At 33.6% G+C, this 19,541-nt stretch overlaps 1 protein-coding gene across 1 annotated transcript; it reads left to right on the top strand.

The window, feature by feature from the left end:
- Positions 1 to 7,921: 7,921 nt before the first annotated feature.
- LOC145256333 (UDP-glucuronosyltransferase 1A4-like) lies at positions 7,922 to 17,902 on the top strand. The gene is made up of 2 exons (XM_080115109.1): positions 7,922 to 7,978; positions 16,280 to 17,902. The coding sequence occupies exon 2, from the start codon at positions 16,524 to 16,526 to the stop codon at positions 17,811 to 17,813; it is 1,290 nt and encodes a 429-aa protein (XP_079971235.1). The 5' UTR covers positions 7,922 to 7,978; positions 16,280 to 16,523; the 3' UTR covers positions 17,814 to 17,902.
- The last annotated feature ends 1,639 nt before the right edge of the window (positions 17,903 to 19,541 follow it).

Below are 19,541 nucleotides of genomic sequence, written 5' to 3'. Positions count from 1 at the left end.
GTTAAACTTGATATGCGGACTGAACTAAACATACAAAAGTTGTGATATCTTGCGTTTTTTTTTTTTTACAAACACTTGCTATTTGAGCCAACTTATCTACAAAGATTGCTTAGTTTAATAAACGCAATATCACGGCAACTCAGTTATTTTTTAACTATCTAGACATATATAAAGTTACGTATAACGAGTAGCTTTTTTAAAAGTTTAACTTATTTGGGTCACCTTACTTTAGTTCGTCAAATGTACTAAACATGACTGCATCGAGGTCCTAAGTAAGTCGCAATTTTATTTTTTGGTCGCCCACACTAAGAATTGAATCTTCGACCTTCAGGAAAATATCACTTTTAAAACTGCATTTTCCAAGTACTCTAACCACTGTGCTTGCTACGGGTCCTTGCATGAAGTAAATAAATGATTCCGTTCAAAATTTCGTCCAAATTCCTGCGTTCGGCAAGATACACCTGAAGAACCTTCGACCGAAACGTTGTGAAAATGACACTCAAGTAGTTCAAAGATTCGAAATAATACGAATATCCAATATTTATCTAGAAAATTCAGAAACGTAAGATTTAAATTTTTTTATCTTGATTTGCATCTAAACATGATGGTGTTGTTTCCTGTGACGTAGAACAGCAAATCAGTTTCTCTGATAAAGAATCATTTTCCTGGCGGTTACTGGCGGTTAGTGCAAATATGTGTTTTCATGTTTTATCAAAGTCATTTTCCAAGCCAATATGTGTTTTCATGTTTTATCAAAATCATTTTTCAAGCAAATATGTGTTTTCATGTTTTATCAAAATCATTTTCCAAGCAAATATGTGTTTTCATGTTTTATCAAAATCATTTCCCAAGCAAATATGCGTTTTCATATTTTATCAAAATCATTTTCCAATCAAATATGTGTTTTCATGTTTTATCAAAGTCATTTTCCAAGCAAATATGTGTTTTCATGTTCTTTCAAAATCATTTTCCAAGCAAATATGCGTTTTCATGTTTTATCAAAGTCATTTCCAAGCAAATATGTGTTTTCATGTTCTTTCAAAATCATTTTCCAAGCAAATATGTGTTTTCATGTTTTATCAAAGTCATTTTCCAAGCGAATATGCGTTTTCATGTTTTCTCAAAATCATTTCCAAGCAAATATGTTTTCATGTTTTATCAAAATCATTTTCCAAGCAAATATGTGTTTTCATGTTTTAGCAAAATAATTTTCCCAGCAAATATGTGTTTTCATGTTTTAGACAAAATCATTTCCAAGAAAATATGTGTTTTCATGTTTTATCAAAATCCTTTTCCAAGCAAATATGTGTTTTTATGTTTTATAAAAATCATTCTCAAAGCAAATATGTGTTTTCATGTTTTATCAAAATCATTTCCAAGCAAATATGTCTTTTCATGTTATATCAAAGTAATTTTCCAAGCAAATATGTGTTTTCATGTTGTATCAAAATCATTTTCCCAGCAAATATGTGTGTTCATGTTTTATCAAAATAATTTTCCAAGCTAATATGCCTTTTCATGTTTTATCAAAATAATTTTCCAAGCAAGCATGTCTTTTCATGTTTAAGCTAAATAATTTTCCAAGCAAATATGTGTTTTCATGTTTTATCAAAATCATTCTCCAAGCAAATATGTGTTTTCATGTTTTAGTAAAGTCATTCTCCAAGCAAATATGTCTTTTCATGTTTTATGAAAGTCATTTCCAAGCAAATATGTGTTTTCATGTTTTATCAAAATCATTTTCCAAGCAAATATGTGTTTTCATGTTTTATCAAATTCATTTTCCAAGCAAATATGCGTTTTCATATTTTATCAAAATGATTTTCCAAGCAAATATGTGTTTTCATGTTTTATCAAAGTCATTTTCCAAGCAAATATGTGTTTTCCTGTTCTTTCAAAATCATTTCCAAAGCAAATATGTGTTTTCATGTTTTATCAAAGTCATTTCCAAGCAAATATGTGTTTTCATGTTCTTTCAAAATCATTTTCCAAGCAAATATGCGTTTTCATGTTTTATCAAAATCATTTCCAAGCAAATATGTGTTTTCATGTTCTTTCAAAATCATTTTCCAAGCAAATATGTGTTTTCATGTTTTATCTAAGTCATTTTCCAAGCAAATATGCGTTTTCATGTTTTCTCAAAATAATTTTCCAAGCAAATATGTGTTTTCATGTTTTATATAAATCATTTTCCAAGGAAATATGTGTTTTCATGTTTTAGCAAAATCATTTTCCAAGCAAATATGTGTTATTATGTTGTATCAAAGTCATTTTCCAAGGAAATATGTGTTTTCATGTTTTATAAAAATCATTTTCCAAGCAAATATGTGTCTTCATATTTTATCAAAATCATGTTCCAGGCAAATATGTGTTTTCATGTTTTAGCAAAGTAATTTACCAAGCAAATGTGTGTTTTCATATTTTAGAAAAATTATTTTCCAAGCAAATATGTGTTTTCATGTTTTAGACAAAATCATTTCCAAGCAAATATGTGTTTTCATGTTTTATAAAAATCATTTTCAAAGCAAATATGTGTTTTCATGTTTTATCAAAATCATTCTCCAAGCAAATATGTGTTTTCATGTTTTATAAAAATAATTTTCCCAGCAATTATGTGTTTTCATGTTTTATCAAAATAATTTTCCAAGGAAATATGTGTTTTCATGTTTTATCAAAATCATTTTCCAAGCAAATATGTGTTTTCATGTTTTAGCAAAATAATTTTCCCAGCAAATATGTGTTTTCATGTTTTAGACAAAATCATTTCCAAGCAAATATGTGTTTTCATGTTTTATCAAAATCCTTTTCCAAGCAAATATGTGTTTTTATGTTTTATAAAAATCATTCTCAAAGCAAATATGTGTTTTCATGTTTTATCAAAGTCATTTCCAAGCAAATATGTGTTTTCATGTTTTATCAAAATAATTTTCCAAGCTAATATGTGTTTTCATGTTTTATCAAAATCATTTACTAAGCAAATATGTCTTTTCATGTTTTATCAAACTCATTTTCCAAGCAAATATGTGTTTTCATGTTTTATCAAAATAATTTCCAAGCAAATATGTGTTTTCATGTTTTATCAAAGTCATTTTCCAAGCAAATATGTGTTTTCATGTTTTAACAAAATAATTTTCCCAGCAAATATGTGTTTTTATGTTTTGTCAAAATGATTTTCCAAGAAAATATGACTTTTCATGTTTTATCAAAATCATTCTCCAAGCAAATATGTGTTTTCATGTTTTATAAAAATAATTTTCCCAGCAAATATGTGTTTTCATGTTTTATCAAAATAATTTTCCAAGCAAATATGTGTTTTCATGTTTTATCAAAATCATTTCCCAAGCAAATATGCGTTTTCATGTTTTATCAAAATCATTTCCCAAGCAAATATGCGTTTTTATATTTTATCAAAATCATTTTCCAATCAAATATGTGTTTTCATGTTTTATCAAAGTCATTTTCCAAGCAAATATGTGTTTTCATGTTCTTTCAAAATCATTTTCCAAGCAAATATGCGTTTTCATGTTTTATCAAAGTCATTTCCAAGCAAATATGTGTTTTCATGTTCTTTCAAAATCATTTTCCAAGCAAATATGTGTTTTCATGTTTTATCAAAGTCATTTTCCAAGCGAATATGCGTTTTCATGTTTTATCAAAATAATTTTTCAAGCAAATATGTGTTTTCATGTTTTATCAAAATCATTTCCCAAGCAAATATGTGTTTTCATGTTTTATCAAAATCATTTCCCAAGCAAATATGCGTTTTCATATTTTATCAAAATCATTTTCCAATCAAATATGTGTTTTCATGTTTTATCAAAGTCATTTTCCAAGCAAATATGTGTTTTCATGTTCTTTCAAAATCATTTTCCAAGCAAATATGTGTTTTCATGTTTTATCAAAGTCATTTCCAAGCAAATATGTGTTTTCATGTTCTTTAAAAATCCTTTTCCAAGCAAATATGTGTTTTCATGTTTTATCAAAGTCATTTTCCAAGCGAATATGCGTTTTCATGTTTTAGCAAAATAATTTTCCCAGCAAATATGTGTTTTCATGTTTTATAAAAATAATTTTCCCAGCAAATATGTGTTTTCATGTTTTATCAAAATAATTTTCCAAGCAAATATGTGTTTTCATGTTTTATCAAAATCATTTCCCAAGCAAATATGCGTTTTCATATTTTATCAAAATCATTTTCCAAGCAAATATGTGTTTTCATGTTCTTTCAAAATAATTTTCTAAGCAAATATGTGTTTTCATGTTTTATTAAAGTCATTTCCAAGCAAATATGTATTTTCATGTTTTATCAAAGTCATTTTCCAAGCAAATATGCGTTTTCATGTTTTATCAAAGTCATCTCCAAGCAAATATGTGTTTTTATGTTCTTTCAAAATCATTTTCCAAGCAAATATGTGATTTCATGTTTTATCAAAGTCATTTTCCCAGCAAATATGCGTTTTCATGTTTTATCAAAGTAATTTTCCAAGCAAATATGTGTTTTCATGTTTTATCAAAATGATTTTCCAGGGAAATATGTGTTTTCATGTTTTATAAAAATCATTTTCCAAGTAAATATGTGTTATTATGTTTTATCAAAGTCATTTTCCAAGGAAATATGTGTTTTCATGTTTTATAAAAATCGTTTTTCAAGCAAATATGTGTCTTCATATTTTATCAATATCATTTTCCAAGCAAATATGTGTTTTCATGTTTTAGCTAAGTCATTTTCCAAGCAAATATGTGTTTTCATATTTTATCAAAATCATTTTCCAAGCAAATATGTGTTTTCATGTTTTAGACAAAATCATTTCCAAGCAAATATGTGTTTTCATGTTTTATCAAAATCCTTTTCCAAGCAAATATGTGATTTCATGTTTTATCAAAATCATTTTCCAAGCAAATATGTGTTTTCATGTTTTATCAAAGTCATTTCCAAGCAAATATGTGTTTTCATGTTTTATAAAAATCATTTTCCGAGCTAATATGTGTTTTCATGTTTTATCAAAATCATTTACCAAGCAAATATGTGTTTTCATGTTATATCAAAATAATTTTCCCAGCAAATATGTGTTTTCATATTTTAGCAAAATAATTTTCCCAGCAAATATGTGTTTTTATGTTTTGTCAAAATCATTTTCCAAGCAAATATGCCTTTTCATGTTTTATCAAAATAATTTTCCAAGCAAATATGTCTTTTCATGTTTTAGCAAAATAATTTTCCCAGCAAATATGTGTTTTCATGTTCTTTCAAAATCATTTTCCAAGGAAATATGTGTTTTCATGTTTTAGCAGATTTATGAATCATCCATGGTTTTGCGTTTTTCCATTTCAGTTTTTATCATCTACAGTTTGGCAATGCATGGCGGTCATTTGTGGTTAAAAGTAATGAACCTTACATCATGCATCGTGGCCGCCCCCTGATATTTATGGACTGAAAATCACGTGATGTGACGAGAGCGGGGAGGTGGTATGCAAATGAGATGTGGTTGGGTCTCTCTATAAAAGAGCCGTCTTCTTTATTTTTGGCGTCAGTGTGGAAAGTGCAGAGAGAAGAGAACAGTTGGATTTGAGTTTGAGACTTTTGATCTGAGGTTGAGTTCAAATTTAACGTCAAGCTATTTTGACACAATGACAAAAATGGGTGACCGAATAAGATTGAGCAGCGATATCCTGAGGCCATTTACTGGAGAAGGTGACGTGGTTGCGTGGCTTAACAAGATGAAGTTGGAAGCAAGGCTGCAGAATATCGAGGATGTAGCCACATTAATACCAATATATTCAGAAGGAAATGCTCTAGCGGTCTATCTAGAAATGGGAGAGACGAATCAAGCCATTGATATGAGATGTGGTTGGGTCTCTCTATAAAAGAGCCGTCTTCTTTATTTTGGGTGTCAGTGTGGAAAGTGCAGAGAGAAGAGAACAGTTGGATTTGAGTTTGAGACTTTTGATCTGAGATTGAGTTCAAATTTAACGTCACAGACATTACTAAGGCTGTGACAATAGAATATTCTTTTCATTCTTTTGATTCTGGGGTATATATCCGACACAGTTAGACACACCACACCCGTCTAGATAAAAACATATGAGATATTAACGCATATATACTCAATTGTCTAAACAATGAAAAGAATATGCTGTTGTCCAGCCCTAGTCATAACAGCGACTTGATGACAGTGCTCGTCACTGGATGACAGTGCTCGTCACTGGATGACAGTGCTCGTCGCTGGATGACAGTGATCGATAATGACAACCGTGCACCGACAGTGACAGCTGAAAAGGCAAGTAGCCGTCCTAAAGCGACACTAACCGCCACTACTATATTTGCTAGGAAAATGATTCTTTATCAGAGAAACAACACAATCATATTTAGATGCAAATCAAGATAAAAAAAATAAATAAAAAATAAAAATAACATCCAGCTTACGTTTCTGAATTTTCTAGATTAAGATTAATTATTTGTATTATTTGGATTCTTCGGACTACTGTTCTCATCTTGAGTGTGTGTCATGTTCACAACGTTTCGGCCGATGTAACTCCCGTCCTTCTTCAGATGTATTTTGTTGAACTCGGGAATGATTCTGTCGAACTCGGGAATTCGTCTGCAAGGACCGGTGGCGCAATTGCAAGAGTGCTTGAAAAAGTCAATAGTAAAAGTGATATTCTGCTGAAGGTCGAAGGTTCAATTCTCAGTAAGGGTGGCCGAGAAATACAATTGCGAATTACTTAGAACCTGTATCCAGTCATGGTTGACGGAACAAGAGCATGTTACCACAGTGAAGTAAATCAGGATTTCGTTCGCAATTTCGTTAAATTCCCGAGTTCGACAGAAACATTCCTGAGTTTTACAAGATACACCATAAGAAGCCCGAAGGTTACATCAACCGAAATGTTATAAAAATGACACACAATATGAGAACAATAGTCCGAAGAATCCAAATGATACAAAACCCATATTTGTCCAGTTGTGATCTTTTTGCTCTGTTTAGGATCGTTCGACTCTGGAAGTACTTTCTAAGTTTATTTTCAACGGACGCGATCGTTGAATATCTATCAAGGGGCGCAGGAAAATTGAATATCTATCAAGTCTGACCTTGGAATTAAGAAGCCATATCGTCATGTTCGTTTCAGTCCTTTGTAAAATAGATGCAATAAATTTTATGTTTAATACAACTGACGAACTAAAATGGTGTGATCCACATGAGTTCATTTTTTTAAAGGTAATCGTTAACGTCAACCCTATGAGTTCCATATAGAAAAGTTGATTTAATTTGAATAAAACAAAATACGCATCAAGTTCGTCTGAAAGCCAAATCTCAACGTAATAGTAGGAAAATAAATAAATGTTTTACTTGTTTGAAATTTATAACATATATATTTCAGAGATATACTCCATCCTCCGTATGTTGTTTTCTTTCTTTTTTCTTCTTCTTCCTTGCCATGTTGTAAAGTTGGAGAAAGAAAAGTCTGTTTGTAAAGATCCGCGTGTTGTATCTCAGCGGTTGTATTTTGAAATGTTGGAACTGTGCGTAGGCAACATGAGAATAACGTCACTGAGGATGGAGTATACCTCCGAAATACATTTTTGTTATAAATTTCAAACAAGTAAAACATTTGTCTATTTTCCTACTATTACGTTGTGATTTGGCTTTCAGACGAACTTGATGCGTATTTTGTTTTATTCTACTCGTTATATTTAACTTTATGTCTAAATAAGTAAAAAAAAATATATATCTGAGTTGCCGTGATATTGCGTTTATTAAACTAAGCAATCTTTGTAGATAAGTTGGCTCAAATAGCAAGTGTTTGTAAAAAAAAAAAAAAAAACGCAAGATAGCACAGCTTAAGTCTACATATCAAGTCTAACTGCAAAAAAAGTGTGTGGGCGGGGTAGAAGAATTTCAACTGCAGTTTTTTAAACTTTATTCCCAGAGATTTCTTTGACATGAACGGATGAAAAACGAATGTTGAACAACTAGAGGTCAGTTGATAAATTATTATCATTTTTTTGTATTATACCAATCTTTTTTTTTTATTCAAATTTGTCCTAATCTTGTTCCCAAGCTTTTTAGAACTATTCCTAGTTCTCTTAACATAATCGGCATTTATTTATCTTCACGTTCTATGAATTTAATGCAGTTTTGTTTTATTTTCATTTTGGTGAAATCTACTGCTAAGCCTATTTAATCTTTTTTTGATGGTCTAATAATGTCCGGTCTTTTTGCCTTGGTGATTTTATTCATTTGAACATCAAATTATTATTATTATTATTATTATTATTATTATTATTATTATTATTATCATTATTATTATTAGTATTAGTATTATTATTATTATCATCATCATCATTATTATTATTAGTAGTAGTAGTAGTATTAGTATTATTATTAGTATTATTATTATTATTGTTATTATTATTATCATCATCATCATTATTATTATTATTATCATTATTATTATCATCATTATTATTATTATTATTATAATTATCATTATTATCATCATCATCATTATCATTATTATTATCATTATTATTATCATCATCATTATCATTATTATTATCATTATTATTATCATCATCATCATTATCATTATTATTATCATTATTATTATCATCATCATCATTATCATTATTATTATCATTATTATTATCATCATCATCATTATTATTATTATTATCATTATTATTATCATCATCATCATCATTATCATTATTATTATTATTATCATCATCATCATCATTATCATTATTATTATCATTATTACTATCATCATCATCATCATCATTATTATCATCATCATCATTATTATTACTGTTGGCTCACATGAAGCTTTCACACAAGTCATCAAAGATCTGATTGGAAATCTGTGGTTTTTCTGGAAGCTGAGTGACAGCAAGTCTCCCCAGACGTCCAGCTATTTCCCCCTCCTTCGATATCATTTGAAAATAAATTTGCGTCATTGCAACAGCCGCTTACCATTGATTTCTCGCTTGCAGCGGCCATTGGTCTATACTGGAATTTGAGTGGCACTAAGCCTCCCCAAGATCCCAGTTCTCTTTGCGCTTGTCCAGCGGAGGTCTGGTCAACGCTCTCTCCTCGGTCTTTCCATCCTCCTTCACACTTTTCGGCTCTTTGGTATCACTTTTGGGGGGGGGGTGAGACAATGGGAGGGGATACCTGATAGGGATGTAGAACTTGTAGATATGCAGCTTCAGTGTTCTTCATTCTCTGTGACGCTTATTCATTATATTGTATACTTGTATTATTCTCCGCATTCAAGGGTTTTCCGTAATATTTCAGTTGTTTTCATTATCGTTAGTCGTTGTATTTTTGCAGCCTTTCCTTTGATTCCAATTTCTCTCATTCTTTTTTCAAAGTTTTTCGGAATTGTTCCTAGTGCTCCTACTAATAGGTATTATTTTGATTTTTCTTCATCATCCAAATCCCTTGCTAGCTCTGTGTATTTGCTCCGTTTCTCCTTTTCTTACATATTCACTCTGTTGTCAGCTGGGACAGCAACGTCTACGATTTGACAGGAGTTTTCTTTCTTGTTAATTATTACATCTGGTCTTCTTGCTTGGATGGGTTTGTTCGTATATATGTACATGTCCCATAAGATTTTGTGGTTCTCATTTTCGAATACTATTGTGGGTTTATGCTTGTACGATTTATCTGTACATTCAAAATGCAGCCGTTTGCACAATTCCCAGTGCACCGCCCTCCCCACTTGATCGTGCCTGTTTTTGTATTCTTTTTGGGCCAGTTTGCTGTATTCACTTACCGTTTATCGTTTCGTCTCTTTGTCCACAGAGTCTGCATTTGCTGTTTTCTTGTGTTTTATCGATCTTTGCTTTGATATGGTTGGTTCTTATCGAGTTCTTGTGCTGCAGTTATTGAAGATTCAGTTTCTCGGTTCATATGTACTTTTCGCATCCATGTCCAGGTGTTTTTGTTATTCTCATCTTTTGTCATTCTTATGAATCTTCCGTGGAGTTGTTTCTCTCCCCATTTTTCTTTTCTCGTTTTGTCATTTGTCTCTCTGTTTTCTGTTTTGTTGGTTTTCTCCATGTCTCTCGCTGCCATAATTATCCTTTCAGTGTTTTGCATTATATATTTTTCTAGTCTTTTTTTCTGTCATTCACATAGTCTTCTATGCAGACCAGTCCTCTCCCGCTATCTTTCCTTTTCACGTAGAGTCTGTCGATATCGTCCTTTGGGTGCAGTGCATTATACATGGTCATGAGCTTCCTTGTCTTCTGGTCGAGCTGTCTCAGTTCTTCTTTTGTCCACCCTATAAACGGTCCAGAGTATCTTACTAGTGATACTACTCATGTATTTATACCTTTTATTAAGTTTCTGCTATATAATTTCGTTTCCAGGAGTTTTCTTGTTCCCCTGGGGTATTCCTTTCCAATTCTTTATTTCATTTGTGTGGCTTTGATATTGTCTGCTTCCAAAATTCCCAAGTATTTATAGTCGTCTTGTTCCCCTAGTGCCCTGATCTCCGTTTGGTTGGGTAGTTCCATGCCTTCTGTCGTTTCCAGTTTTCCCTTTCTCATAATTAGTAGTGCACACTTTTCCATTCCAAATTCCATTTGGATATTTTGGCTGAAGATTCTTGGTAGTGTTAATTAGTGCCTCTATCTCCTTTTCAGTCTTTGCAAAAAGTTTCAAATCGTCCATGTACATCATGTGGTTCATTTTTTCCTCTGTATTAGAGAACTTGTATCCGGCTTGGCACTTTCTCAGAATACTAATCAGGGGCATCATGGCTATGATGAACAGTAATGGTGATACTGAGTCTCCTTGGAAGATGCCTCTTTGTATGTTAATTTCTGTTATGTGTTGTCCATCAGCTGTCAATTCCAGTCTCCATGTTTTCATTGCATTTTCTATTACGTTGGTGATACCGCTTGGTATTTTATACATTTTTAGGCATTCTATTATCCATGTTTGGGGGATCCTGTCGTACGCTTTTTTGTAGTCGATCCTTGTCATGGCTAAATTCTTTCTCTTTCTTTTTACCTCCTTCAGGATCTTTTGATCTTTATATAGCAGATCATGTGTTCCTCTTTTTCCTTTTTGGCATCCTTTCTGTTCATCGGGAAGAAGTCCACGATTATTTAGTGAGTGGTTGATTTGTTCCCTATTATTATTATAATTATTATTATTATAATTATTATTATTATTATTATTATTATTATTATTATTATTTCACTCACTAGGAGTTTTGACACAGGTCATCATCAGAAATTACTCATTAATAAAAGCCGGTAGTATTCCTTGGAGTCTGGGTGACAACAAATCTCTCCAGATTTCCAGTAATCCTCACCTTTTTCGACAACCTTTGCAAATAAATTTGCATTATCGCAACAGTCGCTTGTCATCGATTTCTACTGACAATGACCATTGGTCTTCACTGTAATTTGGCAATAAGCCTCCCCAATGTTTCAGTCCCCTTCGCACTAAACCAGTGGAGGTCTGGTAAGTGCTTTCATTCTTGTTTTTTTTTTTTTTTTTCATCCTCCTTGACCCTTCGACTATTTTGGTATAATGCTTGCATCAGCTGGCACTATAATCTTTTCCTCTTTTTGGGGAGAGGTAATGGGGAGGAGAGAAATATGGGTGGAGAGGAAGGTAAGTGAGATGGAAAGGGAGGGATAGAAAGAGGAAGGAGATAGGAAGAAGAGATTGAAAGAGGAGGTAGTCAGTCTACAACTTCGCAGTTTCAGTTTTCTTGGTTTTAATTTTTGTTTTACTTTTCTATTGTTTTACATTTTCTATACACGAGGTTGGCGATTGTCATTCTTGTAGATTAACTTCCGCATTCGAGGGGTTTCATTAAGATTTCCGCTGTTTCCAGCATTACTGGCCATTGCATAGTCTGAGCCTCCCCTTGATTCCGATTTCTCCTATTCTTGTGCCCAAGTTTTTTTTAACTGTTCCTAATGCTCCTACAATTATTGGTTGATTTTCTTCAGGTTCCATATTGCTTTTAATTTTATGGCAAGTTCCGCATATTTTTTCGCTTCTTTTTTTGTTTGTTTATTTCTTTGCTCTTCATCCTGTGGTTTGCTGGGACGGCAAACCTACAATTTTACAGGTTCTTTTTTAAAAAATTATTATGACGTCCGGTCTCTTAGCTTGGATGGATTTATCTGTTTGTATCTCCACATCCCAACTGATTTTGTAGTTTTAAATTTTCCAATATAGTTTCCGGCCTTTGTTTGTACCATTTGTCTGCGTGTTCAAAATGCAGTCGTCTGCATAACTCCAGTGCATTGCCTTCTTCATGCGGTTGTCTCTGTCCTTGTATTCTTTTGGGGCTAATTTACTGCATTCGCTAATTATGTGGTTTTTCGTTTCATCTTTTTGTCCACGAAGTCTACAGTTACTCCAAATGTTTACGTGATTCTCTTCTTTTATCATTGTTATGAATCGCCCATGTAGCGCTTTCTCTTCCTACTTTTTCTTTCTTGTCTGTTTGTTTATGATTTCATCAGATCCTGTACTGTTCTTCTTATAGTATTCCTGGCTGCGGTGATCAGTCTTTATCAGTGTTGTATACTTTTTCAAGTTTTTTTTTTTTTTTTGCTTTCTACAAAGTTTTCTATATTTATTAGTCTTCTTCCTCAGTATCATCTTTATAGTGCATTGTCATTAGTTTCCTAGTCTCTGATCAAGATGCTTAAGTTCTTCTTTGGTCCAGCCTAATAATGGTCCAGAGTACCTTATTAGCGATACTGTCCAAGTGTTTATTCCTTTAATTAGATTTCTACTGTATATCTTGTTGTTCTCAAGTACTAATTTCCAATCTTTTATTTTATTTCTGGAGATTTGATGGTGTCCGCTTCCAGGACATTTACATTTCCACAGTATTTTATTTAAAGTTAGTATTAAATAAATATGTATGTTAAATATTATTAAACTAGTATTAAATTTTTTTATTACATTTTCATCCCAAACAAGGCACATTGCCACTTCGGTGTAGGGGCTACTATCAGGGCAACAGTTACTGGGGTACTATGTAGGGAGTTGGGCAGCAAGAAGTCGGTTCACGTTACACTTGAACATCTGCATATCAATACAGTTGGGGAAGCAGGGACCTGGAATGGAATTTCAAAGTCTAGCGGTTCTGGTGAAGAAACTACTGGAGTACAAAGATCTTTTACATCTAGGAATCTCTACTGTGTGGGGGTGGGATTTAGCTACCTGTCGGGTTTGTCGAGGGCGTTTACGTCGTGGGGGCACAAGTTCTTGCAGTTCGTCAGAGCATTCACCATTAAAATACTTGTAGAACAGGCAGAGGGATGCAACGTTTCGTCAATGGGACAGAGGCTGAAGCTTAGATGACAGTTCAGGACTTATCAGAATAGCGACTCTCTTTTGAACCTTGTCAAGGAGCGAGAGACTAGTAGCAGATGCACCAGCCCAAATATGACAACAATACTCTATACATGGGGGAATGGTGGCCTTATAGAGGTACAGGATACTTTCGGATGTTAGTAGTTTTCTAGCACGGTAGAGAGAGCCTACCTTCTTTGCAGTGGTCCTGGCAATGCTTTCAGTGTAATTGTTCCAACCAATGTTTCCTGTGAACGTTAGGCCAAGGAGTTTAAAAGATGTGCTTTCAGATAAAAAGTCATTGGCCATTGCTATTGGTGGCAGAGAATGTTTCTTGTAATTATTGAAGGAAACAAGTTTAGTCTTGGCAGCATTAAATGTGACCATCCATTTTTGTCCCCATTCCACTACAGTTTGGAGGTCATCCTCTAGTGTTTCTGCCATTTCTTTAGATATGTGTTCATTTGTTTTCCTGTCGTGTCCGTTATAGAGCGTGATGTCATCAGCATATATAACTACCTCAGAGGCAATTTTGTCGGGGAGGTCATTTATGAATATTAGGACTAATAGAGGTCCAAGGATATACCCTTCAGGCACTCCCGCATTTATATCATATTGTTTAGATATACGGCCGTCAAGGACAACCTGGATTTTTCTCTTATCTAAGAAGGACTTAATTATGTTAACTATTCTTCCAGTGATACTGTATGATCTAATTTTCTTGAGTAGACCCTCATGCCATACCCTGTCAAAAGCCTTAGATATATCTAGAGCTACCGCACTACCCTCTCCCGCTTTGTCCAGTGAATGGTATATACGTTCAGAGATTACAGTTAGATGTCTGCTGTGGAATGGACTTGTTTATATTGTTTATCGGTCAGAAGTTTAGCATCTGTAAGGTGATGGAGTAGAGCTTGGTTAATTATGGTCTCAAATATTTTGGCAAAAAATGGGAGGAGGCTAATGGGGCGATAATTAATGGGTCAGTTCTTTCACCAGAATTCTTGAAAACTGGTACCACAGAAGCAGTTTTCCAGTAGTCCAGAAAGCATGATTCATTAAGGCATTTGTTGTAGAGTTTGGAGAGAACTGGAGCTACTTTGGCGGAGCACTTTTTTAATAACACAGCCCGGATGAGATCGAGTCCACATGCTTTTGAAGTGTCAAGGTTTTTCATGATAGCATGCACTTGAGCAGGGGTTATTTTCAGATCGTCTAGCGTGGCGTCTGTTTGCAAGGGAAAGTCAGGGAAGGGATGGTTGGAAAGGTCCAGTGCAGAGTTTGAGGCAAATAGACTGACAAGCATGTTAGCTTTCTCGGTTGCTGAGCAATAAATATATATTATAAAACTAGTAATAATTCAATATATATTGTAAAACTGGTATTAAACGTAACGTTAAATTCCTTTTTTAAAAATGAAGTAAAAAGAAACGGAAAGAAACTGAGACATGTTCATGCAAGTATCATAATTTTTAAATAGTTCAATTCTTGTAAGAAAAATACTCTATCTGAGATCGAAACCAAAACCTAAAGACAGTTAGTCAAGTACGATAGCCATTAAGCCAGGTTCCAGTACATTTAAATGTATTTTAGAGGGAATCTTACAGATTTAAAGATCAATGTGCAATTTCTATTAAATTTGCAATAACATTTTTCAAAATAAAATCAATAGTTTGTAGAGAATGGTTTAAAGTGATATGTCAGTACAAATACTGTTTCAAGATTTATATAGTGCTAATGAAATTCTTACACATGAAGAAGGTGTACGACGGCCATGCACTGTTGATGATGGACGTTTAAAATCAATCGGTGAATCCTTGTCAAAATATCTAATGAATGATTGAAGCGTGTGATTCCATTTCAATAACTAACACTCTGCAAGCAAACTGGAGATCATGTAAAATATCCTGCACCTCTGCAAGGAAGGTGGGCTCTCTCTACCATGCTAGAAAACTACTAACACCCGACTGTATCCTGTACCACCATTCTCCCATTATGGAGTACTGTTGTCACATTTGGGCTGGTGCATCTGCTACTTGTCTCTCACTCCTGGACATGGTTCAAAAGAGAGTCGCCAACCTGATAGGACCTGAGCTGTCATCTAAGCTTCAACCTCTGTCCCATCGACAAAATGTTGCATCCCTCTGCCTGTTCTACAAATACTTTAATGGTGGCTGCTCTGACGAACTGCAAGCACTTGTACCTTCTCGACGTGACTATTCCCGACAAACCTGACAAGCAACTAAGTCCCACCTCTTTACAGTAGAGATTTCTAGGTGTAAGAAAGCCTTTAACTTCAGTAGTTTCTTCTCCAGACCTGCAAGTCTTTGGAACTCCCTTCCGTGATTCTGCTTTCTCAACTGTACTGATATGCAGAAGTTACAGTATAATGTGAACAAACATCTTTCTACTCATCTCCTTTCATAATGCTCCCGCAAATTATGTCCCCGATAGAAGCCCCCAACTTCAAATTGGCACTGTGCCTTGTTTGTGGTGAAAATTAAATTTTAAAACATGTCTACAGATGACTATGTGGGGAGTTCAGCAGCGAGGTGTCTATTCGTAAAACATTTAACCTTTTTTATGCAACTTCAGTCAGGAAAGCAGATAACAGGGAAGGAATTCTAAAGTCTTGCAATCCGAGAGTAGAAACTATGAAAGTAGAAGGCTTTTCGGCATCTAGAGACCTCAACAGTGAAGAGGTGAAATTTCGCTGCTTGTTAGGTTAATCAGAGATATGTATGTCAAGAGGGCATAAGTGCTATTAATTAATCAGAGCACATTCTATTAAAGTGTTTATAAAACAGGGACAGGAATACAATATTGCGGCGATGGGACACAAGTTGCAGCTTTGTGAAGATATACGATAATCTTATGTGTACGTAATTTTAAGTTATTTGTTATTTCACTTATTTAATTTTAATTTTTTATTTCAGGAATCGTCTCAAGAAAATTCCGAAATGAATACGGCCTTCCTTGTCTTCATTGGAATACTCCTGCGAGTCGAACCAATCAAATGCGACAACATACTCTTTCTTAGTCTTCCATTCTTCGGTCATTTACATCCGATGCGTTCATTGGCTAAAGCGCTCTACACAAGGGGACATAACTCTTATATTCCTGTCACTCATGATCTAAAAAAAACAGTTGAAACCATCAGAGGGAGTTCATTTTCTATGGATGCCCGAAATAGTGACAATGGGTGATTTCACAACGCTTATGCTAGATTATTTTTCTTTAGGGGGTAAGGGCGCCAGAGAAGACATGCTCCAAGCTAATAGGGAGGTATGTGATAATTTACTGCTGAACGAAAAATGGTTTCGTGAGTTAAAATCTATTAACGCCACTCTGGCTGTTGTCGACGGTGTAATTATCAGCAACTGCTTGGCCATAATTCCATATAAATTATCGATCCCGTTCGTATTCATGGGATCAATGGATATACCATCAATACATCGAACACCGTGGGTGTACTCAGTTTTCCCGTATACGGATACTCCTTATTCTGAAATTATGTCATTCACAGAGGGATTAATAAATACATATACGCATATTAGAAATTACATATCCGACCCATTTGGTTCACCATCGAAAAATATAGAATATTATGCACCAAATAGACCGAACATCCCTTTTGATGAGCTTCAACGCAAAGCCGAGTTGCATATTGTGGGACTTGATTTCTTGATAGATTACGCGACTCCTTCGCTTCCGAATGTGCAATATTTAGGAGGTATAAGAACAGATGCTGCGAAACCCTTAAAAGGCGAATTCGGCCAATTTGTTAATTCATCAAAAAATGGAATCATTGTGGTTTCGTTTGGTTCTCTTGTAAGTTTGCTCCCGAAAGAACATCTTATTAAAATGGGAGAGGCTTTTAGGAAAATTAAATACGACGTCGTCTGGAAATGGTCGGATGTAATTTATTCTTCATCGAATGTTTTTCTTACAAAATGGATGCCACAAAACGATTTACTGGGTCATCCGAAAACGAGACTGTTCATCACTCACTGCGGAAATGGAGGACAGTTTGAAAGTTTGTATCATGCAGTTCCTATGTTAGGCTTTCCTGTATTTGCAGACCAACCTCACAACGCTAAAAGAATTGAATACAAAGGTTTTGGTTTATCGATGGACTTGTATAATTACGCCGTTGAAGATCTTGTTGCAAATATAAACGAAATTATCTCAAATCCGAAATACAAAAAGAATATCAAAACGGCGAGTGACATTTTTAAATCTCGACCTGAAACTCCGTCTGTGAGAGGAGCACGAATAATTGATGACGTCATCAAATATGGTGGTGGTTTTATGAGGTCTTATTGCCAGGATATGCCGTTGTATCAATTTTTTATGTTGGATATTTTTGCTGTCGCATTAGCTTCCTTGTTTCTTGGAATTTTAATCGTTGTTTTTATTTTACGGAAATGTTTTTCTATTTGCTGGCAAAAGAAAGAAAAAGACGAATAATGTTTTTTCCAATATAATCGTAAATATCTACATAGGTCCCTATCTAGTTACCGTTGGAGCAATAGGTAGTAATAAAAATGATGAAACACTAATTGTTTCTATGTTATATGCATATATATATATATATATATATATATATATATATATATATATATATATATATATATATATATATATATATGGTGTGTGTTGTGTGTGTACGTATGGTTTGAAACAAAGAAACTGGTTTGCCCTTAAATTCTGGCTTTTGCAATAAAAAAAAGTTGCGAAAAATAAAGCAAATATTTTTCATCAAAAATATGAGCAACTAGATTCAATAACAATTTTCAAAACAAAAAGTAAACGCAAAATCCCGTGCATATAGCAGTTTATTAACTTCAGATAAATTCAGTAAATGAATTATTGTATGTCTTTACTATTCTTAATGCAATATTTTAAATACAGTTTTACTATTATCTACGACAAATTAAGACATGACACGGCACGACAGCGCATAACTACTGATTCTCTCTTCGTGGAATTTAGGCAAATTATTCAACCTACAACGTCAGACAACTAGGCGCTACCATTGACTGCTTCTGATTCTATATTCAAGCAAACGAACTTAGTCACAACATTCAGGCTTAAAAATTAGATTAAATTGAGATAATTTTTAGCAAATCCTCGACACATATTTGCTAAAAATTAACTCTAGATTTTTCTTTAAGTATGAAAAAAAAAAACACAATTGAATTATATCACGCAATAACCAATTTTAAAAAAAGAGTCATATTTACAATATTCTTCTGTGATTCTTGTGCCGAGAACGACAAGAAGCAAGCGATTTTAATTTAGACGAACTAGTATTTTTTCGCTGTTTTTTTTTTTTTTTTTTTTTTTGTTATTTTTCGTTAAAAATATTTGTAAATATATAAGTAAGTCTTTTTTCAGACTTGGAAGGAATTTTTTTTTTAAAATACGAGTCAAACATTAGCTGTCCGGACGACGTGCCTACATTATTTATACAAATAGAAGGTCAGCAAGAGATAGTTCCTATTTACTTGCCTCCCCAGTAGGGTGATGAGACACAAGATCGGTTTTAATGTGGCGGAACATCCAGCTCCACCTAAAAAGGTGCTCTGGATAGAAACAAAAATACAAATTGTATTAGTCATGGAGGTCTCCTTCTCCATTAACCGAGAACAGAGAAGGTGAAATGCAGCATTAAAACAGACACTCCACTGTGATCCTGGCCAGAAGGCCAGCTACTGTTATCGCGCATTGTCGTTCCGTAATTTTTCGCACACAATTAGTACTTTTTTTCTCTCTCTCTTGCTGTCAGTGATACCATACCTCTCTTATGGGCATGCAATATTTTAAAGTATCCATCTTAATAATCCGTCTGTGAAGAAAGCAAGAATAATTAATGACGTCATCAAATATGGTCCCTAAAATATTTGAAATAGATTCTTTTCCCCTTTACTATTTCACTTCACCCTCGAATAGCAGTTACTTTATTTTGTTTTTGATGAACATAATTTTGGACCAATATTGAATGTATGTACAACCTACATCAGCTGAATCATATACGATATATATTAATATAACATCGGTTTCCTGCGGTAACTTTTTAATGGCAGGTACCCATCTGTTAAAAGTATACCTAACACGTATTATAATTGAATTACACCACTAACACTTGATAATCGTATTACGTGTAATGTGACTTGTACAACGGACGTTAACAGT

The sequence above is a fragment of the Euprymna scolopes genome, chromosome 32 (genome assembly GCF_053919585.1).
Source record: "Euprymna scolopes isolate OS-2025 chromosome 32, ASM5391958v1, whole genome shotgun sequence".
NCBI lineage: Eukaryota > Metazoa > Mollusca > Cephalopoda > Sepiida > Sepiolidae > Euprymna > Euprymna scolopes.
This window is presented reverse-complemented; position numbering and strand designations above follow the sequence as displayed.

What these genes read in the sequence shown, in the direction of transcription:
- LOC145256333 (XM_080115109.1), top strand. Translation starts at nt 16,524, where the DNA reads ATGCCCGAAATAGTGACAATGGGTGATTTCACAACGCTTATGCTAGAT.